Source organism: Rhyacophila brunnea, unplaced genomic scaffold (genome assembly GCF_057557595.1).
Source record: "Rhyacophila brunnea isolate RB1 unplaced genomic scaffold, BYU_Rbru_1.0 scaffold_6, whole genome shotgun sequence".
NCBI lineage: Eukaryota > Metazoa > Arthropoda > Insecta > Trichoptera > Rhyacophilidae > Rhyacophila > Rhyacophila brunnea.
In genome coordinates this window covers 31,563,080-31,588,491 of record NW_028233276.1, presented here as the reverse complement: position 1 = coordinate 31,588,491, position 25,412 = coordinate 31,563,080, and the positions used below count along the sequence as shown (strand labels likewise).

Sequence of the window (25,412 nt, the reverse complement as noted above, 5' to 3'; positions counted from 1 at the left end):
TGTTGCTATTATATTTAATTGAGATAATAATAAATACTAAACAAAAAATCTTTAATCTTTCATAAAAAATATTCCAATCAATAGCATGTAGCACTTTTTATATATTGAGATGTTCTCAAATATACTTATGATCTAATATTTGAAAATATATTTTGATTAAAATAGAAAGCCGCTTATTTTAAATATTTTGTACAGTAAATTTTCTTAGTATGCCACACTGAAATGATTTGATGTTGTTGGTGTCCCTGCATTTTGACAGCAAGTTTCTACATGTAGATGTTTGAAAAATATGTCAAAATCCCAAAACATTTTCTGCAATACTGATGGACTTTTGTTACTTTTCTTATTAATACTTACTTAATCTGCCATGGATAAGTTTGCTCTGAAAAGGAATGGCCCAGGTTAATAAATACGTTCGATTGAATTAACATGATTTGATTTGTTTACTGACGTAATTTGATGAGTTAATATCTGGTTCAATCTATGTATGAATAAATTCAATTTTTTTATTTATACCAATATTACGTCGAGTTATCTGTCCGTGAGGGATAAGAACGCCTGAATATATAAATATTTATGAATATTTCTAAGTAATTCATTAGATTACCATGCGCAGAAACTTAAGACAAGACGGGTAACTGATTGCACCGTAGTTATGAATATATAAGTTTTAATAAAAATCTTTTTACTTTTCAGACATTAATAATCAAGCCAAAAAGATGAAAAAAGAGTGTACGTACGCGGAGAACTGTTATCGGAAGAATCCTCATCATTTCAAAGAATGTAGTCATTTACACTGTAAGACTTTTTTCCTAATAGGTACTCTTAAGGCTTCTTTGTTATCATTACCCCTAATGATGATTCTATTTTCAACATAATATCCAGGAATATGTTCAAGCGACCTATTACACACCAAGGCCCACTATAATAGTCAGGCTGTATCATGAAACTGTAGACTTCGATCGTAGTGCTAGTTATTGCTCATACTACAAGTACAATAGTAAACTGTTTGTAGAAAGTGATGGTAATACATTAATTGATGTGTACGAAATATACAATCGAAAATCTTGATGTACTGCGATCAGGTTAGGTTCCTAATTGCATTCGAAAATTCTCAATAATTAGCACTACCATCTTAACCCGTAATCCAATGCATCAGCCTTGACTTAACCCTTTGAACTCTGGGTTCCTCATCTTTCTACTATAGTGACCCTGGGCTCCTGGGTTGATTTTCTGTCAATCTTAAAATTTAACAGACACTCACTATATAGAATTTCAATCCAACTGAATTTAAGGATTATTTAAAAGAATTCAATGTAAAGATTTATTTTAATGCGACAATTAGGAAGTTGGCAAATCATACATATACCTATTTTGATTTACGGACAACTTCAAGAATGCAAATTTACTTTAAATGAAAGTTACTAAGGTGTACTTTAGTTTATATTTCTGGAGAATGCTAGAACACCAAAGATGTTAAAAGAAATCCTTCTTTACTCACTAGACCGACCTTAAATATATGAAAGTGAAGTTGAACAAAGAACCTGTGGACTAATTTTTTAATAAGTAACAGTTTATTTCGAATTGCGGATTCCATTGTAGCAAACTTCATACTATTATGCTATTAATATTATATCAATTGCATCAGTTTATTACAATGATTCTGATTGGTAGCACCAACATCTTTCAGTTGGGCTGGGAATCCCCAAGAACACAGAACTCTTTGGTGCGAGCCTTTACGGTAATCTGTTACCAGTAAACTATTGCGGCACTGGGGTTGAAAATAGGTGTGCAAGAGTATCTATTCATTGAATTTTTTTTTGTCATTTTAGTGGAGAAAATTCTATCCGAATACCAGGGACACGGTGACTTTAAAATACCCAGTAGTCTCCAGTTCCAGAAAGAAATAATAGTACAGCAATTGAGAATTCTTATAGATTGCAACATTTACTCTACAGACACAGAAAATCCGACTAAAAATAATACCACTATCTCAGCGGAGGTTAAAAAGAATGAGGAAAAGACTATGGTAACTGAAAATAAAAATAACGATTACCAAAACTCCAATGTTGCAAGTTCTAGTAATTCTTATAGTACTAAAAACACATCTTATTCTTCAAAACCTGATACTACCAAGACACCAGTGACCACTCCAAGCCAGCCTACAGGTGAGAATCTACTCCTGTAAGAATGTGTTAACTGATCAGTGTTGCCATCTTTCAAAGTGGAATTATAGTACCGAGCCTCCAAAATTATAGTATTTGGGGAAAAAATATAGTACACATTGTCATCTGTTGAAAATGTATAGGTTTTTTGTTTCTCAGAAAAAAATAACGGAGAATTTGAGAAACTCCGAGACCCCTTTTTATTTAGGTACCACTTCCGACCAAAAATGCTTACCGAAGAATTCAAGAAATTTACTTTTAAACCAAAGTCAAGGGATTTTTTTACGGTTTTTGAGCAATTTTTTCCTTAGTTCTCCAAATCTTCTTATATTGCAAAATTATAGTATTTTGCACCAATTTATCGTACGGAAATATTAAAATTTTAGTACTTTTTACATATTTTTTCCGATATTCAAAATTATAGTATTTTGGACGTACTATACCTGTTTTATATCGTACATAGTACGCGGACCAAAATTATAGTATAAATACTATAATTATAGTGCATTTGGCAACACTGTAACTGATCCATTCCATAGATATTGAATAAATTAAGTTTTTACTATAATCATTGATGCTGGCAATATTTTAGTGTTTTATATAATATTATAATAATATGAAGTAGTAGGTATAGTGACAAAATGATTAAATTAGCTGCGTTTCATTTCGCATTGTAGATTCACTTGTAGCAAACTTCACCCTGTTATCGACAGCATCTGTGGCAAAAAAATACAAGCAATTCAAGATAATTTTAAAGTTATTTAATATACAGATCATTGATAATGCCTGATACTTGAATAGATGGAATCGTTTTTGTAATCTCTACATACATTGATCATTTTTTGAACACAAAACGAGGTGAACTTTTATCGGAACCAAAACATTTACATTATCATACAAATAATATAATAATGTAGCTATAACTATAACTACCTGTTAAAAGAGTTAGAATGCGTCAATCATTGTACATATAGATAAACAGCCAAATACGCTGAACCATCACTGTTTAGAATAATTAATTAGATCGCATCAATCACAAATAATCGCAAATGTTACATACAAAATATAACGTCAAAAGGTCACCAAAGATGTAGGTAATGAATATTTTATAGTCAACATTTTATAATATTGTGCCAAGGGTAGAGAATGTTAATATTGCTATGTTACCAATTCAACCGCACTAAAATCATAAGTCTAAAATGTCTGGATTTCATCATCCTACTGTTTTCTATCACGATTAGCTTCTCGGCATCATTTCCTTCAACTGAATTTACAGCACCAACTCCAATAAGTATTCAATATATTATGTTTGCCGATAATGGAGCAGATTCTCTGTAACTTTATTTCTTAGTATATTACTTGTGTTTGAATTTCAGTTAAAACCAATCAACCTAATACTGGTGGTGCGGTACCAAGACGAATTGAAGACTTCTTTGCGGTGGTTGCTCCAAAAGGACAAATGGACAAGAAACATAAGAATGCCTCTCCGTATTACATGTTTTTTACTACAATATCATCAGCACCGCAAACGCATTCCCAGCCTCTTTCGATTACATTCCAAGGTAATATAATTCCGTCAACAAATTTAATGCAACACATTGCTTCGAAATTAAGGGACTCAGCATAGCTATTCTTAACTGTTAACAAGGTAACACTTTTCCGTTATTTTTATTGGTCCAAATTAACACGGAAGCAATTCCATACAGAAGGTGGTTATCTACCATAATAATTGGTAATTCGTAACATGGTGAAAATATAAGTTGGTACGCCTTCCTCTCGGTCAAATTCAGGTATGCTCGTGCAGCCTTACCTATAACTTTTCCACCAATACCCCGAAATATTTTATTGAATCATCAAACAAGAATTGAACATGCTATGTAACTACAGTTTTATTAGTATGTCATTGCATTACTATCATTACCAATTAAAAATATAAATTGTTGAATTTAAAACTCCACTGATATTTGTAAAATGTTACATTGTATTAACAAATGTTGATATTAGATACCACACGGTATTGCAATAAATTCTATTGGTCACTTCATGAAAGAAATGTCAAAGCGAGACAGCATGTATATTCCAGCTATATGACATCCTAATACGGATCGAGTCATATATGAGGCACTATAATAAAATTGTTATTTATTTACAATATAGAATTATTGGATCGCAGTCTGGGAATGTTGCAGAGTTCACTTCAAATCAATTTCATGGTTGACTTAGGATGGCTTCTAGCACAATATTATTTTGCCGGCTACAGGTATGTTTACATGTCAATATTATCAGCAATTCCAAACACTTCATTTTGAAATTAACAATTTTACACATTAGACTAATTTACAATGATGTTATGAATAGCAAAATAGTGTGTAATAGTATCATCATAGAATTATATAATTACCACTATACATGTATTATGGAGGTGATCGCTGGAGATGAATTTTGATATTTTCATTGTTTAATTACATCAACTGCAGGTTGACATCGCAGTAGCTAGTGAGCAACGTGGTCAAATTTCTTTTTGCGGTTAACCATAGTGATTACTAGTCAGGCTTAGTTCCATCTTGTTTTTTATTTGGTAACCTGCAACTTTAGAAATCTTGGCTATTTTGTTTCACATAAATTTATATATGTCATATCATACAAGAACTATTCATATTAATATTTATGTATTTTGTAGTGATAAACCGTTGACAATTCTTTACGGAGCGGAGTCCGAGGACCTAAAGGCAATAAATAAGACAAGACCTAATATCCAAGCTCATCAGATTAACATGGGGAATGCCTTTGGAATACATCATACGTAAGTTATTCCAGAATGTTACCTACAGTAGAACCTCGTTAATAAGAACACGGATAATTCGAAATTCGCCGTAATTCGAAATTTTCGCGAAAAAAAAGTCCCTTGAACATTATTTTCGTAATTCGAAATTATTTCAGAGTCCTGGCATATAAAAATATTCAATAAATCGTAATAAAGTACACTATTTCATGAGCTAGTTATTGAAAATTGTGACATGTATTGATCATAAATTACTTATTTTAAGAAGGTAATAAAAATAATCCTGACATTTTATGACCCATTAACACACACGGCACCGGAAATTTGGTAGACACATCTATGATCGTAAACGATATTAATGAAAATCAAAAAAAAAAAAAATTTTAATTTTAATATTTTTCCCCATACATTTCATAATTCGTAATTCGAATTTTTTTTCGATTTTCGGTCCCGTGGAATTCGTATTAACGAGGTTTTACTGTATATTTCAAATGCTCCGAGTGAGAATTGTTTATATAGGTATAGGTACTAAATGTTCAGAACTAAATGCTCTGATGATGGGTTCATAATACGAATCTTTACTTGTAGCTATGGAGTTCATAAAAGATGAAAAAGCATTCATTTGCTGATATCACGAGAGAACCAATGTCGATAACAAAACTGTTGACTGTATCAAACTTGTGCATGCCAATATCCAATTTAGGTGCTGTTTCTTGTGGGAATTTATTTCATTTTTATCCACCACATTTATTTGTAAGCCCATTCTTTTGACCGAGGCTTTGAATGGTGTAAATGCCTTCTTCCGCGCTTATTCTGATATGGCATAGATACAAAGGAGTGTTTTTCTTTCAAATTGATTCATATTAATAACTTACTTTCCTTTTATGTTTCAGGAAAATGTCAATTTTATCCTATGATGATAAATCTATGCGTATAGTCATATCAACGGCTAATCTGTACATCGATGATTGGGATAACCGCACACAAGGGTAATACAATTTATAAGTATTAAAAATGACATATAATATTCAATTATTGATGTCGCCAAACACTTTAGTCTTCACTTTTATTGATTCGATATTTTGTATTAAGGTGTCTGTGTAATTGTTTTTGTTTAAGATTATGGCTGAGTCCCAGATGCCCTCAGCTTTCAGATCCTTCAGACATCACCAAGGGAGAGTCTCCGACTGGATTTAAACGCTCGCTTATACAGTACCTCAGTACATATGCTATGCCGTGTCTGTCCCAATATATCGAACTTGTGAAACATTGTGACTTCAGCGAAATCAAGTAAAACTGTCATAATAATATTATATTGACTATTACATTGTTTTTTGTTAAATATATATATTAGAACGCCCACGGTGGCCGCGCCGCTTAAGCGTTGGACTATAACGCTGTGGGTCCCAGGTTCGAATCCTGGGTCTGGCAAGTACATATTGTTTTTCAATTTGTGTGTGAGTCAGGGTGTGGACCTAATAGGTTGAGCAAGCGGCTGACATCCATTTCTCGTAAAAAACAAAATCTGTCAATACAAACTTCTACCCTGTGGATGCTCATATGATCCTATTAGGATCGGACATGGTCGGAAAAAAAAAATATTAAAAATCACTATAATTTAAGGTGTATTAGTCACTCGGCTATGCATTTTTTCAGATCAATCACTTTTCCAAAATCACATAGTCAGCTTTAAAGCCATAACTTTTCTTAAATACGCAAACAAGGCTGTACAAAATGTATCCGACCTTTGTTTTTTCTGCCAAAACAAATAAAGGTCGGTTGGTTTCCTTACGTTGGAAAAGTGAAGAGTACCTTCATATTTTATGGGTTTTTTCCCGCCTGCAGAGACCCAAAGTTACCAGCATTTCATTTCACACAAAATAACAGAACAACTTCAGCAGCGATATTGCATAAAACTTTCCATCAAGCTTAACGATACCTAAATGGAAACAATTCCGAAGAGTAGGCCTTTGGCGACAATACCATGGGCATCAAAAAAATTAAGAAGTGGTATAACCGGTTCAAAGATGACCGCTCGTTAGTGAAGAGCAACTCACGTTCCGGTAGGGCCACAACTAACTGAAATAACGAGGCTGTTAACCATGTACAGTCTTTGGTAGATTGTCATCTCACCGTCTGAGAAGTTGCAGACGAGGTAGAGATAATCACTGATTCGGTACATTCTATTTTGAGTGAGGATTTGGCCTTGCAGAGATTGTCTGAGCTCGTGAGTAGAATGGGTGAACTTATTCATCGGATCTGATTCAGTCTTTCTTGACCAAACAGCACTCTTGTAGTTCGTCAGACTACCTACTTTCCTAACATGGCTTTCTGTGATATTTAGCTATTCTCTAAACTAAAAATTCTGATAAAAGTGGGAAAGTGCATTTTGCCAGTTAAAATTTTTTTTATTTATGTGCCGGTTTTACTGATAGACAACATTAATTAATTAATAAGCAATTTTTTCACCCTGAATTGTTAATGGTGTATTCATATTATACACTTGTACTAAGTCTTGTCTATGTTTCGTGTTTGATGATTTTTTTTATTGTGAATTGATTTACTGATAACTGTATGAATTGATTTTTCCAAGTTATACAATATACATCAAGAAATGCTAAGCAAAGTGATGGTAAAAACAATTTAATGAAAGTGTTTTATTGCCAGCTGTCCGTGTTCTTTATCCCAAACTCTACCGATGAGTTAGACTTTTATTATTTTATTATATTTTATATATTATATCGATTTACTACGTTCAATATGTTCAAGGCTGTCTATAATCAAGACACTGCACTAAATAGCGAGTTGTGATCATAGTGCTCACAGAACAGATTAATAAATATAATTCCAATAGGCTATATACCAATACAGTAAATTTTGAAGCAGGCTTTTGAATGTGAGTGGCCTACAAAAATGAACCACGCATTATAAACGTGCAATAGTGTGTGTAATACACTAATATTAAATGAGCATCAATACATAAACCGAGAGCAATTGTTAGTATTCAACGTATGACATATTCTTGACACGTGTTTAAATTTATCCCGTATTCTTCCTTACTCGAGATCGGTTGCCTGCTTCTCCTTACCCGTTAGGTATTTCAGTTCCCATTATTTCTGAGTTCCCTGGTTGCGCTAGTTATTGTGTAACTTCGAATGAAATGTGAAAGCACTCTTGAGTATGTGGCGACTTCAATCTTGAATATCTGCTCCTGAGACATTCCCAGGCATAGAAAACTGCTGATGCTTCATACAAACATAGGGCCACATGATACGCTCGATTAAGACCAAGTGTGATGCGGGATGGGTTAGTTTGGAAGGGTCTATGTATGTGTTGTTCGCAATAATTGAAGATTTTCATTGCATATTATTTTGTTCATATCAATAACAGTATGTATTACCATTTTTTTTTTCAATATGAAACAATCATCATTTTCTACAAACATTTTACCATATTGCAAACGAAATATAAGCAATAACTAGCGCTACGATCGAAATTCACAGTTTCATGCTGCAGCCTGAATATAGTGGGCCTTGAGCACGTTTAAAATGGAGTACTCAAAAGTAATCAACACTTACGTAATGACACTAACACCACCACGTTTAAGCATATCGCAGTCTAGTATCTTAATTGCAATATACATTTTAATAGTCCCTCTATAATTAAAAAATTCATATGCATTATGATTTTTTTAATTAAAGAATCTCATTTTCTTTTTCCAGTGTATTCTTTGTTGCGTCTGTGCCAGGTGGTCATTTTGGTAATGATTGGGGACTAAGCCGCATCGGAACACTTCTTAAAAAGCACTGTGAAATACCGACCACTGAGAATGATAAATGGGATTTCATAGCACAGGCTTCTAGTATCGGAAGCTACGGAAAGGAACCTAAGGTAAACAATCCAAGAATTATAAACTTGACGTCATGTATTTGTGTATTGTTCAGCAGTATTTACATGTAAGTCCGGGTCGCACATAGAAACTCGTCTCGACTGCAACACTTTGAATATATTAATGTGATATTGATACAAAACATATTATGTAAGTTAATCTATTATTGCACATAGCATCGGTACAACATTTTTGGTAAAACGAAACATCTGCTTGTCATGTGTATATAGTTCCACATGACATGGGGCACAGGTAGAATAACAAAATGTTTTCATTCATTTCGGGTAAACGCGTGATGTCACTGTCCCAGATATGGTCTATCATTTGCGTTATGAATAAAGTTGCAACATTGCGCCCGGGTTTGATTTATGTCCATATCCTAATTGGGACAATTTTCTATGTGCGACCGGGTTAACAGTGCATATACACAGTTATGATTAACTAATTCTATGGACAAATGATTAGCTTTTCTAAAGTAATTTTTTTATATATATTTATTATTGTTGATATAAAAAAAGATTTCTAGTTTTTTAGGAAAATCAATATTTTTTTCAATTACAATTACAATATAATGTACATGGAAACCTCTTTAAAATGTAAATTATTAGAAAATTGTATTAAATTGTGCGCTTCGTATTCTGTCGTAAAACTACCGTAGCATTGTACTTCGCCTTAATACCCCGTTTACACATGCATATATTTACTGCTGACAATACCTATTATTGTAGCCATGAGAAGAAAATGTACGTATTGTCATGCAAGTTGCAAGATTGCATGCATGGATCAAAAAAGTTCAGAAGCTTCTGAATTTCCACACAATAGTTGGAACTTGCGCAGTTGAACAATTTAAAAAATACAAACTACGTTGCGTAGCGCATTTTGATGTTTACAAATTTTCACAACCTATCTAACAGCACTATTCAATGACAACAACGCGTCACGCTTATGCTTGAAGAATGAGAATGACGAGACAGTCAGCATTTTTATGTGTAAACAGTTATTATCTCGATAGTTGAATTTACACACTATTAGTGCCAGTAAATCCGTGCACGTGTACAGGCGTTATAATGCTAATCAAATAAGATTTTTTCAGTTGTGGCTGACTGGAGATTTCCAAGCGCAGTTTTGTATGTCGAACACAAGATCACCTCTGCAAACCAGAATACCATCGCTCCGGATGATTTACCCGTCGCTGCAAGCTGTCAGGCAATCCCACGACAACCTCCTGGGCGGTGGCTGTTTGCCCTATTCAAATAAAATACACGAAAAGCAACCTTGGCTTGACAAGTTTATGCAGTATGTTTTATTTAAAATATCATTTACCAGAATATTAAGCCGGGTTTATTGTTTTAGTTAATTACGTACGTAATTGAAATAAAAGTCCACAACTGCAATCTGTATTGTTTGTTAAATTATGCAAGCTATAGCGCTAACTAGGTATTACATATTAAAAATGTTGGATTGTGACCCTAACCATCAACACTTCCAGTATTACATAAATTTATATTAAACCCATTGGAGACAATCAGCGCCAATCTGGCACCGCTGTTACAGGATGCAGGAAATGATAAAAAACACTTTTAACCGTTTCGCCGCGGAGCGTTTAATTACTATTTAATTACCACATTTAAATAACATCCTAATTATATCTATTGGCCCCCTAATGAGGGCACAACAGCTGTGCCGTCAGCGGTCAATGAGTTAATTAGATGAGATTAGTTAATAATAGATTTAGCCAACATTTTATGATGTTATTTATATAGAGGCTGATATATTTTTCAAAAATTATTTGATTTACATAATGTATTTTTATTTAGATTTATCAAAATAGTGACTAGATATTTGAGAGATTAAAGCGTCAATTACATTGAGCTTCTTTACGAGCTGTTTGTTGGGGAATTTAAAAGCGGGCGATTCAGCTACTGCTATTTGATGATTACACACAAAACTTTCCATTCGCTAAGAAGCCACAAGCCAGCGACTATTTTGACAGAACGTAGTTCGTTTTTTTACCGGGAGATTGCTACTGCGCAGACGCAGTAGGCCCACACACCGGCGTGTAGCGTGTAAAGTTGACCGGCTTTCAACTTTTCTCGGTAGAATGTTTACAACCTACTTGTTAGCTTGTTCGATGATTACACTGGGCGACTTTACAGGCAGATTATAAATTCGCCAACAAACAGCTCGTAAAGAAGCTCAATGTAATTGACGCTTAAAAAAACATATAATGGTTCTCCAGCTTATAAATTTCTTGAAAAGTATTATTTATATTTACCTACTATTTAATTATATTTCTCTTTTATCATTTAGTACTATTATGAACTTTGTACCTTTGTCGTTTTGTATAAAAAAGGGTAAAAAAAACACAAAAAAAAAACATTTTACATGTTTTCTTGATTCCATTGATATAAAAAGTTAACTTAAAACATAAATCGATAGTAGAATAATTCAACACCACTAAACAGATTAATAAATAGAATTCAGATATGCTATACCCCAAAACACCACATTTGAAAGCAGGGTTTTGAATGTGTGTCCTGTGCAATAGTGTGTGTTGAAACCTTCAAATACACCAATATTGAATGAGTGTCAGTGCATAAACCGATAGCAATTGTCAGAACTAAGGACAAGCTTAGAATGATGTATTCTTGACACGTGTTTAAATTTATCTCATATTCTTCCACACTCGATCGGTTGCCAGTTACTCCACACCTATTAAGTATTTCAGTTCCCATTGATTTTGTGTTCCCTGCTCAATACCTATAAATATTTAAAGGATTTATTCGAATTAAATGAATAATAAATGAGATACATCAATTTCAATAATTGATCCTGCAAAATCAAGCTTGTCTCCAATGGGTTAACAAATGGGGCGGCGGTTGTAAGCAGCAGTGAAGGCTGTGAGATGGTTGAAAATGAAGAATTCCATTCGGGATTTGTTAGCGAACCTGAAAAATCAGTAAACATTGTAGGAATAATATTTTTGTCATTATGATGCCTTCTCTTTTCTAATCATCCATAATCAACCTTTAATGGTCATATTATGAAATAGTATTATTTCATGTGAGCATTAATGGTATTATATAACAAATTTATTGTTCTTAAATCTTGTGCATATTCAGTATTGAATAAATAAAATACACAGTAAGTCCTCGACTTACGTTGATACCAGATGAAAGTCTCCCACAGGAGACTACCTCAAAGGGCGGACTGAACCATCATATTTCCCAAAATACCACAGCCTACGTCCACTCTTCGCGGTGATCGCAACCCTCGGCCGAGCGGAACCCGTCTCCTTGAAATTCAAATTCGTCAAATTCCCGCCAAAACAGACGCGGTCTATCAAAAACGGCCGCTCGCGCCGCCACTAGTCAATCCGTCGGTAAAACAGGGAGCTTCCCGACCGACGGATAAAACAGGACGCCGCGAATCTGGCAGTTGGATCTGGATGGGCGCGAAAGCTCTCTCTTGCCTGATACGTCGACCAGCCAGCATCTCTCTGACATCAACCGCCGAACCAACAGCATCAACCGCAAAATCTCTTCTCGCCTTCGCTCGCCTCGGACGCGAAGCCAAGCCAGCATTCCGGACAGCCCGCCAAAAAGACCACATCTGACATCGGCAGCACGCCAAGCCGCAAGCCCCGACCCTACCTCCCATCGGACAGCGAGCATCGCCTCGGATGCGAAGCCCCAGCAGCCAAGCCCGCGACACCACGTTGCAGCCCGCCAATTACCAGCCGACCGCCAACGACGACAATAACCTGTATCTGTAACGACTACCCTGCAATACGATGAAATAAACCAGCCTTGACCAAATACCCCGTGCGTTTCTGTCCCCCACCCCCGCTTTGACCTTGACGTTATCACGGCCTGCCATCTCCGCTTCAGAGCGCGCAGAAGGCCGGTGATAAGTTGATCGCCGTCAACGTGGGGCTTGTGGGCAGGATTGTGTCCACCGGAGCCAGCATCGACCCTGAGATACGCCAGCAGAGTGAGTACAACTGTGAACTTCCTCAAGCAGTGACATTTGCGAGTACTCACTCTACCGGGGGAGAAACACACGGCCGGTATTTACAATGTCAAATTGACCTTGTTTCGCGCGTGCAATCGCGACATCGAGACACGCGGCGATGCGTTTCTCGCAGCGGAAATGACGCACGAGATCGCGCGGAACGTACTCTCGCGAATTCATTCGATGTAGAAAGCATAGCCAGACAATGCTGGGGGCCGCGCAAAAGCCGCGTGGTCCCGAACACTGGACATCAGCACCCCAGTGGCGCCCGACAACAGCATCATCGACATCGGCTCCATCGCAAGACGTGACAGCAGCATCGTTATGTTCCTCCGACCAGCGGTATCATCCGTCGACCCTGGCCCACGGAGGAATACGTAAGATGTCATGGCCAACGGCGTCGCGACGCTACACGGAGATGCCCCGGCTACCGACGCCGACGCTCTTCGTGACCGACGTCACCCAGCACAGCGAGGTGCCAGCCAACGGCGCTCGTACCTCAAACCCAGGCGAAACATCTGCCACCAGCGCGGATGTCTCGCCTAGCATAACCACTAGCCTTATCAAGCCTAGCGAGTCTTAACGCACTGGAAGACGACACTCCTCGCAAAGACCCAAGGTCAAGCTTCAGTACCAAACCCCATAACCAGCCGCTTACCATTTGGCACCGGCATTATCACGGAGTGCCCCGGCGCGACGCCCAGCACCTTCGTGATATACCTTACGGCAGACCGAGGTTGGTCGCCTGGTCTCTGGTTGCCCAACCGGCGGTGACCAGCAGATACATCAGACACCGCCTCAATCGCCGACGGCCCAAGGCTACATCGGATCTGCAACCTGAGGGACCAAGAAGACTGAAGCGGAAGCCAAGATTCCAGGGACACAGCAAGACCCCCAGCATTAATCGACAAACATCCGACGCCAGCGAGGATGTCACGCCCGCCTTAAAACTACGACACCTATGGCCAAACCGCTTCGACGCCTTGGACGTGCGAGAAGACGACGCTCAAGAACTCAAGATCCCACTTCCAACACCAGACCCCATCACCAGACGTCTATTCTTGGAACCGGCGCTATCACGGAGTGTCCCTGACTGACATGTCTGACACCTCCGCGAAAACCTCACGAGGAAGCTGAGATTGGTGCCCTGGTCTCTAGTCACACAATGGCGGCGACTAGCAGGCGCAACAGGTCCCACCTCACTCTTCGACGGCCCAAGGATGCGATGAGCTGGTCGATTCGAGGGAACCACCATGTGGAAGTGGAAACCTCAGCAGTTTTGACACGAAAGAGCCTCAAGCACGCCAAGACCATCGGACGCGTCAAAGCTGCACAGAGGTGAACCGGCCCCAAGGACAAGCGACGGTAGGCTGATGGAAAAGACGACGGTTCGGTCGTTTCCCGGAGAGGTCGTTTGATACCAGATGAAAGTCTCCCACAGGAGACTACCTCAAAGGGCGGACTGAACCATCATATTTCCCAAAATACCACAGCCTACGTCCACTCTTCGCGGTGATCGCAACCCTCGGCCGAGCGGAACCCGTCTCCTTGAAATTCAAATTCGTCAAATTCCCGCCAAAACAGACGCGGTCTATCAAAAACGGCCGCTCGCGCCGCCACTAGTCAATCCGTCGGTAAAACAGGGAGCTTCCCGACCGACGGATAAAACAGGACGCCGCGAATCTGGCAGTTGGATCTGGATGGGCGCGAAAGCTCTCTCTTGCCTGATACGTCGACCAGCCAGCATCTCTCTGACATCAACCGCCGAACCAACAGCATCAACCGCAAAATCTCTTCTCGCCTTCGCTCGCCTCGGACGCGAAGCCAAGCCAGCATTCCGGACAGCCCGCCAAAAAGACCACATCTGACATCGGCAGCACGCCAAGCCGCAAGCCCCGACCCTACCTCCCATCGGACAGCGAGCATCGCCTCGGATGCGAAGCCCCAGCAGCCAAGCCCGCGACACCACGTTGCAGCCCGCCAATTACCAGCCGACCGCCAACGACGACAATAACCTGTATCTGTAACGACTACCCTGCAATACGATGAAATAAACCAGCCTTGACCAAATACCCCGTGCGTTTCTGTCCCCCACCCCCGCTTTGACCTTGACGTTATCACGGCCTGCCATCTCCGCTTCAGAGCGCGCAGAAGGCCGGTGATAACGTGATTAATTCATTCCGTTAGTAAAGTGCGGTCCTCGAGATATTAAGATATAAAATCATGATGACTATAATGACACATTTCCATTTGCAGTGAATGGCAGGCCGTGCATTCAGGTCGTAACAGAGCCATGCCGCACATCAAGAGCTATCTTCGACTCTCGCCCGACTCTAAGAAGGCTGCCTATTTCGTATTAACTTCGGCCAACATGTCAAAGTCTGCTTGGGGGGCCTTCAACAAAGGCAACCGGGCTCTTCGTATTAATTCCTATGAAGTCGGAGTGCTATTCCTGCCGCAGTTCGTTGTAAGTACATTCGACTGAATTTATTTATGTATGCATCACTAACTTAATTTATATTAACTATTAATTTGAAATTTGGAAGATTTTAGTCTTTTAGTCTTTTATGTCAATTAAAAAATATTTCAATAATTTACAGAAAATCGTAGTTTTAAAAAATGGTAACAATTTTGACCATGGAAAGTGATGTTGCCATGTTATTGATTGTTGTGGTAAAATGTCATCTATGCATAGGGATTAGGTTATTTTTACATAATGTCGACAAACGCATCGGGCCCTAAGTACCTAATTTATTAAAAAATGGCCAGCCATAAATCAAACCTTGTAGGATTGTCGCATCCATGTTGCTTCTTTAACCCTCGCACATATCTGCCTAACGACAGTCATAACGTCTAGAAACATCAACAAAAATAATGTTATTGCACAAAAATGTCATCAAACGCCGAAACAGCGATTATTATGTATTGGTACCGCAGAAATCTAAGAAGAAGACGAAAGTATTGAGTTCATCTTTCAATTAGACTATTATTATTATCATCAGTGTGCGGAGGTCCATCATGTTACGTGTGTTCTGTGAACACTAACAAAATCTCATCGACGTATTCGACGTGTTACAGTCGAGACAAATTTAGATGTGTGAGACGGCTTACACACATCAGCCTGAATCGAACAACTGATAAATGAATGCTTCTACAAGCAGATTTCATTACTCTCCGTGTGTTTCCGCAGAATTTAACTTGGTATATCATCGATTCAGTGGCCTTTAGGTCTACCTTTCGGATGTTTTCAACCTCTTAGGTTGGATGACCAAAACTTTATCTCTCTTTCGAAAAATGTTTTCACCCCATTTCCATTTAAAGTTTTCAGCAAACTATTTTAATATAATACATTTAGTGATATATTTTGTTATTTCAGATATCAGAAAGCCTCTTTTCTGTGGAGGTGAATGACACAAATAGATTGCCGATTCCCTACGACTTGCCACCGTCTCCATATGCAGCTGGGAAAGTTGCCTGGGTTCAAGAGTATATGGCGGAAGCTCGATATTAATAAAGAGAATCACACAAAAGACATGTGGGCGAGAGAAGGGTCATGGAAAAATAGTGAAATATTATGCAACTAATCAGGACTAGATACACCAGACAGTTTCAACGGCACTGTGCCAAGGTCATCTATCATAATCAAGAAAGCGACAATTTCTGGAGAGGGGGTTCCGGGCTACCTCTAACAACTCTCTCTACCTGTTCCTGTCCATAGTGACCGATTTCTAATATAGCATCCCAAGTATATGGCAGCTACATCCTGCTATGGTCTGTTGCTTCTTTTGCATTCCGTTGGATTCCCGTATCGAAGTGACTATGCGGTTAATCAATTAGCAATTTCGCTCCCATATATAGAATATCCACATTATGAAGATATTTCAACCGATTTTGAATTTACATACAGTCGAACTTGGTTATTACAAAGAAGATGGGACCGTCTGAATTTACTTGTTATATTGTTATATAACATTTTTCGCGCCACTTTCTATTTAAGCATAGAACATAAAAAATCTGAAAACCATTGTAAAAATTTATAAACTACAAAAGAAGTTGTTTATTGTAATGAAGTGCTGAGCCGCCGGCGCTGGTAGGTACCTACTGACTTCACGAAGCTTGGATTTTTTACATGCAATTTCAACCATATGCGTGGATACTTTTTCAATGTTGTCAGCGAAAACACCAATTAGGTACTTGGACCCTTAACTAGTGTCATAAACATAATCCGATCCCGGCGGCATCGGTCTAGTTAATTGCCCGGTCGGATTTTATTGCTTAGGGTCGAAAATTTTGTTTTTAAACAATCGACACATTAACAGTTTTGCTCGGTATGCCCGAGAATTAGCTCGTTATAAAAGTGAATAAATATATGGAGAAAATCATAAACTAAAATGTCAACGAATGTTTCCTCATTTCATCCGAGATTTTGCTATTTCTGTGATCGTAATAACCAAGTTCGACTGTATGTAATTTGGAAACGCCGCAGAAACATACTTACTGGAAAAAATATGACACCGGATGGGACCCAATGCGGCCAATCTGCTTTACCAATTTTTGAGCCACCTATGTCCTTCTAAATTACAATGAAATAAACTAACAGTCATACAACTGAAGTGCTTATTAAATTATGTTAATATTTGCAATCGGCTGTTATGATTTGAATTAAGGAATCAAATTTCAGTACTTACTTTCATTACTAGCCGACTCTCCAAATTTTAGTCTTGAATGAAAAAAATAGTTTATTAGATTTTCGAATTGTTAGTTGTTAGCAATTCGGTTACCTACCTCATTGGGTCTATGTCCTAAAGCCAACTACACCTAAGTGTATAGTATAAAAAATAGATACCTACAGTGAAAATGTTCTAATACCTACACTAACTACCTAACTCGCAATTTCTAAAATAAAACGTTTTGTTTTTTTATTTAGAATTTTAAAAATATGTACTTAATATAAAAAATATACAAATTTTTTTTTCTGAAGTTACAGATTGTCCAGGAGTAACATTTCTCTAAGATTCATAATTTACTTCGTTAAAACCAAAAAATGATAAACTTTCCCCGATTTTGAAAACAATCTAAAAATCTTGTCTTTGTCTCGTGTAGGTATTGGAAATTTCAGAGGGTTTTTTTGTATCTGGAAATATGAAAAAAATATTTTTCTAACTTCTTAAATGTTAAAACCCAAATCTGTTTTCTCGGACTTTTTTATGTCGAAACCATATAAAAAATAAGTGCGAAAAAAGAATGTGTAAGAACATATGAGTTTAACACAACTGAGGAATTTGAACTGGCGATCCCCAGATTAGAAGCTGACTGTGACTAATATATATTTATTAATCAGCATGTTTGCCATGAAAATCAAGTGTGCGCAACCCGGTCCAACCCTATTGTGATATATTTTTTATAAAATTCTAAACTTACTTTTGTTTCTTACAATTGTTGTTCAATATGTAATAATTATGTTTGTATTCCTGTTTATTAGAAATAATACATTTTTAATATTAAAATAATACCTATCTTTTTTTTTTCATACTCTTATGTCTTTTCCGAAGTCAGATTACAACAAATCTCGTACCTACTGATAACTTAATATTTGTATTGTATTCTAAGTATTGAGGCTACATATAAAACACATACCTACCTACCTAAATACACAATGAGTCACACAAACACTAAACCAGTGTTGCCAACCGCACTATAATTATAGTATTTGTACTCAGCGGCGGCTCCTCTAATACCATCCAAGTGCTACGCACTGCCTGCATTTTTGAAGACATCACTCAACTTTTCATTGTTATTCATATGTGTATCACTCACTTCGCGAAGTAGAACATGTAGCAGTATTATGAACAATATTCCGTTCATGAGCGCGAAGCGATTGCGATCCAAATCGATTTTCAGTTTGCACAGGATTACAATGAGGCCACTGTATACTTCTTAAACGGTAGTCCAATGTTTCTGTGGTAGCGTTTTGTGTAGTATTTTTTACACACTTTATGATCGGCGCACGAAATTAGGAGTCTTGAAACAAAAACGCCAGTTTCTGTTTTATAACAATGTTGGCAAGTTAATTTTTAACAATTTCACATTTAAGATTTAATGAATCGCCAAACTTTTACGAAAATACAAACTGCCGCATATATTTCTAAACCACTGAAATACATTCAATATAATAAAAAAAAACACAGCAGCACTACATGAGTAGTAGGTCATAGCTGAATAATAAATAAGAACGATAATATAAGAGAAACATACTTTTAATGACATATAAATACAACAGAAATAAATCTGAGTTCGAAGGAACGCTGATTTACAATATAAATATTACCCACGCAATGTTAGTTCATTTTATAATTTCACGTAAATTAATAATAATGTAAAATTTAAGAAATAAACATACTGCTATGCACTATTAACAAAGTGACCCAGCGTACGTCATCCGTTTTTACGACGGTTTATATTTGGCTGACGCATTCATTGTTCGTAGCGTAAAGCCATAAACCGTGACATTTATTTTTCTTTATTGATATTAAATCATTCTAACTGTTTAAAAAAAAATTTAAGAAATAGAATAAATAAACAGACATTTAATTTACCTTCTGAGAAGTTCGATGTTTCAGTCATTACACACTAAGATATTATCTTAGCTTATTGACACGGCAGACTTCGGTGATTAAGGTAATCATGAAGAGACGCTTTACAACCTTTACGTGGCTAGGACAAGTGTTCCTGATGCCGCCAAAGAGTGTGACACTTCGCACCCTTATGGCACAGTCTCAAGGGTTCCGTTGCCATGGCCGGCCGTCCCTCACCCTGCAGCGGTGCTACAAAAGCGACCTACGTGCTGCAGGTCTGACATGGCGGGAGGCGCAAGAGTTGGCGTCGGACCGAGGGAGGTGGCGCGAACTGGTGCTTGCCCTATGCTGCAATGCTGGGTATAGAAGGTAAACCATTGCGCACTACCAGAAAATGCTATTCTGAAGACCACCGGCCGCCACTGTTTGTACTAGGTATATTTTTGGTCCGCGTACTATGTACGATATTAAAAATCTTTAGTACGCCTACAAAATACGCCAAATTCGTTCAAAGATCTGTAATTTCGTAATAGAAGAAAATAAAACAAAGCCCACGACTTCATTTAAAATGGAATTTCTTTTTAATTTGCCGGTAAGCATTTTTGGTCGGAAGAGGTACACCTACCTAAATAAAAAAGGGCCTCGGAATTTCTCTTATCCTCTGTTATTTGTTTTGTGAGAAACAAAAACATATAGGGTAAGGGGATGTATTATCGTGATAGATTTTACAAAGTACTATATATAACTGTAAGCTTGCATAATATTAAAAATGTGAAATATGTAATGGAAATGGCCATGCTTCACCTTAATGATGAACATTAAATGGACTTTGTAAACATAATAACTATTCTTTTTTTTACAATTTTATTTGAAACAAAAAAGTTTGGTAATATCGTGACAAGCACAGTTAATACCGTGATACTGGTAAGGTAATATCGTGACAACTAGAATAAAAAGGAAATCAGCGAAAATATTTATTTATAGATGAAAGAGATACTGACATTGGTATTTTTATCTACAGATTGATTAATTAATTGAATATTTAAATTAATTGAATGGTTAACTTAATAAATTATATTTGAACACTCGTCACACATGATGTAAAGTTCATCATCATCTGGTGCAATGTTCAAGCAATCGTTATGATATGGACGAATGCAATAAGAACACTGTACCAAATTTTCCCATTCTTCTCTTTTGCATCATGAGAATATGTTAATCCACATGCACCACAGATCCAATCTTCATCAGTATTTTTTAGTTTTCTGGCGTTTCTGTTTGATTTTTCTTTGTTTTGGCTGTTCTTTTCTTTTTTAATAGCCTCTGTTGAAGTAGATGCATGACTGATGATCTCTATATCATTCAAATATTTTGCTGACGAGTCAGACTTTCTTTTTGTTGTGGTTTTCGTTTTTTCAATAGGCAACACATCTTCAATCTTTTGATCAGCCATTACATTTTTATCAGCACTTGTAATTTTTTTCTGTTAAACGAGAAGGTGCCATAGCGTCTGAGTTAACAGCATCCTTACAAAAAGGGAAAATCCCACATTTTTTGAAAGCATTTTGTATATTACTGGATGTGAATGATTTGAAATAAGCCGGATTTAACATGGAGTGAAAATTGGTTCTGTCTGGTTTTTCTATCGGATGATTTTTCATATGATCCTTCACGCTATCATTGCAATGGTGCTTAAGGGACTTATAGATACCAACGTCCAATGGCTGTAGGATGTGAGTGTTGTGTGCCGGAAAAGTGAACAAATAAACTGAATTATCCTTCGCCAGATTAATCACGTCTGGAGTTATGTGAGATGAGTGGGAATCAAGAGGCAGAACTACAGGGATAGCGTGAATGATGATTTTGAAGCTGCATAAATTTTCATTCCACCTTCTTGCACTAATCGTAAAGCACGATCTATATCTGAAGATGCGTATTATCTCCTTTTTGGATTCTTTTGCTGTCGCAGCCATATTTGAATCAAAGAAATTATACTAATATAGGCAATATCGTGATAAAAAAAAAACCAACGAAAACCGGATAAATAACTATCAAGTAATAATGCCGACCGTATAATCTGTACGTACATATATTAATATAGCAGTAAAAATGTGTTAAAACATTAAAACAGTTCATTCAAAAATAGGTCGTCAAAATAACATGTAATTTTTTGAAAACAACCTAACAAATTCATCGGCTAACTTAAGGAATTTTGTTCAATATTTTATTAAATTTTGAACAAATACCAACAAATATAGTAAGGTTGATCTATTAACTATCGATGTTGTGCAGAAAAAAAATAACTTACCGGTTACCAGTTAGATAATTTTACGAAAAACTGAGCGTATATGTTGCAAAAATCAGTTGAACACGTCTGGGCAGGTTCGCGAATTAAAAGTTTTTGTACTCGCTCGACAGCGTCTTAGCGATCAATCTGAAAATACCATTGTCCTTTTCACTCCTTTGACTCATCGTATGCGTTGTTTCATATTCGTCACCAGGCTAGGTAATATCGAAATATCGAATTGAAAATGTATCACGATATTACCTATATCACGATAATACATCCCCTTACCCTACATTTTCGACATATTATGACAACGCGTACTATAAATTTTGCCGAAATACTATAATTTCTTGGACTGCGTACTATAATTCAGTGACAAAGAGATGTCAGTGCTGCCAACCGTACTAAATTATAGTAGGTACCTATGTGTGCTATAATTTTGGTCCGCAAACAATGTATGATATTAAAAAGGTGTACGCCCGATTTTCTTTAATTATTTTGATTATCGGAAAGAATAATTATGCAAAACGTACCTACCTACTAAAATTTCGATATTTCCGTACTTTAAATTAGTGTAAAGTACTAAATTTTGCAATAGAAGCAAATTTGGCGACCTTGAAGAAGAAGAGGTAAAGTAAGCCTTTGGCTTTGGTATAAAAAAAATTTTCTTTTTAATTTTGTTACCGAAGTCAAGGTTTTTTGAGCAACTTTTTTTCCAGGTTCTCCAAATTTTCTTATATTGCGAAATTATAGTAATTTGCACCAATTTATACTTTTTGTATTAATTTTTAATATCTACTTTTTGCGTATTTTTTCCGATATTCAAAATTATAATATTTTGGGCGTACTATACCTGTTTTATATCATACATAGTACGCAGACGAAAATTATAGTACAAATACTATAATTATAGTATGGTTGGCAGCACTGCTACTGACTAATCTCTGGATTCGTGCGAATTTAGCGGGCGTCCCCACAGCATTTCGCGTTCGCTATTTTTTCGGCAACACAAAATAGAGACGCAACAGAAGTAACTAGTTATTTGATTCGGTACTTTGGCGTAATGAAATCAACACATCATACACGATCAAAGGATTTGGACTATGAAGAGAATGGGCATTATACGGTCAGATAGATGATGGTCAGTTGCCATTCAGTTTTTCTTACTCACGCAAAATGTTTGCTAAGTATTTTTGTTCATTGTGATTACTTACTCAAGTGTAGTTATAAATGATTGTACTACTAAATAATAATAACGAACTGTAGTATGTATTATTGACTGTTTATCTACTCATCGTGGCGGATTGTCTTTTTGCGACCTACAAATTGGAAAATAAATGTCATACCAGTAGTGTTATCTGCAGATGAACATGCGAAGTCACTTGTAGTTCACATGAGTTATTTTGGATATTTCGAGGAGATGAGTTGCTGGTAATTTGTAATGGTAACAGACTATTTAACGGATATTATTGTAGTAATATTTTCTGCCACAGGTTGATTAATTCTTGCAAATGAGACAGTAGTTGTTTAAATGCTTAATCGTAAATTACTATACTTCTGATTAATTAACTTATTTTAGGCTTATTTATATGCTTTCGTTAGGTTTACAACTCACAACTAATTCTTAATGTACGTTGCACGCACAAGATTTATTTTTATACTGTGAATTTCCCGACAATATGTGCTTCATCGCTGAGAGAAGACTTTACACTCCTAAAGATTGATCCAGATTAATATTTTTCATGGGCTTTCTCGCACCCGTCGACACTTTTTCTCGTTGCTGTGCAGACGGAAGCTGAATAATCATGTTTTTATCGCGGCAAAACAATGCATTTACCATGTATTATGTAATGGTGTTACCATTTTAATATTATAAACGACTCTACTGAATTTAAATTACTTTCTATCATTACGCTGTACGATTTACGTTTTACTAACTAAACATTTAATATACATTTTACATAATCTTAATATTTATTGAACTATTATTCAACATCCCATTCGTCCGGACACATACACTGCATCTTTCATACTGTTTACATATTATTATTATTAATTCAATACAATTTACAAATTTTATATGGTAATACAGCATTAAAATCTTATCTACTAAACAATTATTTACACACTTTCATTCCAAATTTACTTACTTTTTCCTCTACCGCCCGCATACCAGTGTCAATATACGAGTCGTAGGACTTAATCTGGCATAAAAATCTTAACGGGTTATTAAGGAGCTGGGTCGCACGTTTTGTTAAGCCGACGATTTTTGGAGATCAGGTAACTTGTTTCAGCCTTTTGAAGCTACGGTGCAGGCACTAGCAATAGGCCAATGTGGTAGTGTGTTAATGACCAAAAATTGAACAAGTTCCTTAACATGTCTTAACAAACATAAAATATAATATATGAAAATATTCAAACATATTTCTGGCAAGTACCTACCTAATACAAAAAAAAGATCTCAGCTATGTAGGTACAGGTATTTAATAAAAGCGGCGATTTTGTAATATACAATATAACAGGCATGTCCAACACGTCGATCGCGGAATGAGTATAAAAAGCATGTACATACATTTAGTTGTAATATAATTTAGATTTTGAATTGGAAGCAGTGACCATTCCTATTTTTTTCCTTAACGAGTTTGCAAGAAAGTCGTTTTAAAATTTTTGCTTTCTTAAAATACTGCTTTATACCTTGTCGTATTACTCGATTCGTATTGCATCACTCACAGCCTGACGCATAGGTGAGAGAAAGAGAATGTGTGACTTCCCGCGTTTTTCATGTATATTTAAGGTTATTAGATAATATAATGTAATGTATTGTATAAAATCGTATTATGTGTGAGTGTCCATATTACCATGCAACCAACATCATGTTTAAGACGTGCGCGTGCGCACTCACACACTACTGAATGTATTGCCAGCCTCCGCAAAATTTTGTTGAAAATAGAATCCGATACCAGATTTTTGGTTTACCTATACAATGACTACCAACTCTATTAAATCCAGAAAATTCAGCACTGTATGCATAGACCCGTTTACAAGACTCATATCGAAAGAATGTACATACAAGTAATTGCCAACTTCTTTGTTATTTAAGTACTTTCTTTCGCGGCATAATTAGACAAGTTCATTTATCTATGCAATCAATTGTGAATATCTGCGCACATATTTCTTTTCGATGAGCTTACGTTCCGCACACATAATAAAAATAATGGAAACGTTGAACATAACATTGTCATCTCCGAAAGGACGGGGGGGGCGTTGGTTGCGCTGGACCCCCCGTGGTGAAGTAAGGTCAAGGTTATCGTCTGCTGGCTTCTTCTTTCGGGGACATGCGTGTTTGATTGACAACGCGGAATTATGGCGAAAACAGTGCTTTTTATTGTTCGGAATACATTTACGAGTACAACAGGTTACAGCGTATAAAACATTTAACAAAATATTTATAAAATAAATAAATTTAAATTGGCGGAGTCACCGGCGAGCGCGGCGCCGCGGCCGGCGTCTCGCTCGAGAGTCCGAATACCGAACGAAGTTTCTAGGGGTTGGGGTCGTCTCTGAAAATCAAAGTAGGTAATAATACAACAAAATAATTCACAATTCTATCACTGAAAAATGACAAAAAGACAGCCTTCGCACCCTCTGGCATATGTACTTTGGGTCCCATATTTCTGCTCACAGAAACAGATAACCAGAC

General features: G+C 36.8%; 1 protein-coding gene across 1 annotated transcript; it reads left to right on the top strand.

Annotated features, from left to right (window-relative positions):
• Nucleotides 1-229: 229 nt before the first annotated feature.
• LOC147065554 (tyrosyl-DNA phosphodiesterase 1-like) lies at nucleotides 230-16,867 on the top strand. The gene is made up of 12 exons (XM_085957182.1): nucleotides 230-401; nucleotides 697-798; nucleotides 1,833-2,168; nucleotides 3,542-3,727; nucleotides 4,323-4,425; nucleotides 4,846-4,968; nucleotides 5,841-5,936; nucleotides 6,067-6,237; nucleotides 8,670-8,838; nucleotides 9,930-10,132; nucleotides 15,107-15,317; nucleotides 16,227-16,867. Exons 1-12 carry the CDS (start codon nucleotides 368-370, stop codon nucleotides 16,359-16,361), a joined length of 1,869 nt encoding a protein of 622 aa, XP_085813308.1. The 5' UTR covers nucleotides 230-367; the 3' UTR covers nucleotides 16,362-16,867.
• Nucleotides 16,868-25,412: the final 8,545 nt, after the last annotated feature.

What these genes read in the sequence shown, in the direction of transcription:
- LOC147065554 (XM_085957182.1), top strand. Translation starts at nt 368, where the DNA reads ATGGATAAGTTTGCTCTGAAAAGGAATGGCCCAG. An exon ending in TGGGATAACCGCACACAAGG is followed by an intron (nt 5,937 to 6,066) that starts GTAATACAATTT and finishes TTTTTGTTTAAG; the next exon opens with ATTATGGCTGAGTCCCAGAT. An exon ending in TATTCCTGCCGCAGTTCGTT is followed by an intron (nt 15,318 to 16,226) that starts GTAAGTACATTC and finishes TTGTTATTTCAG; the next exon opens with ATATCAGAAAGCCTCTTTTC.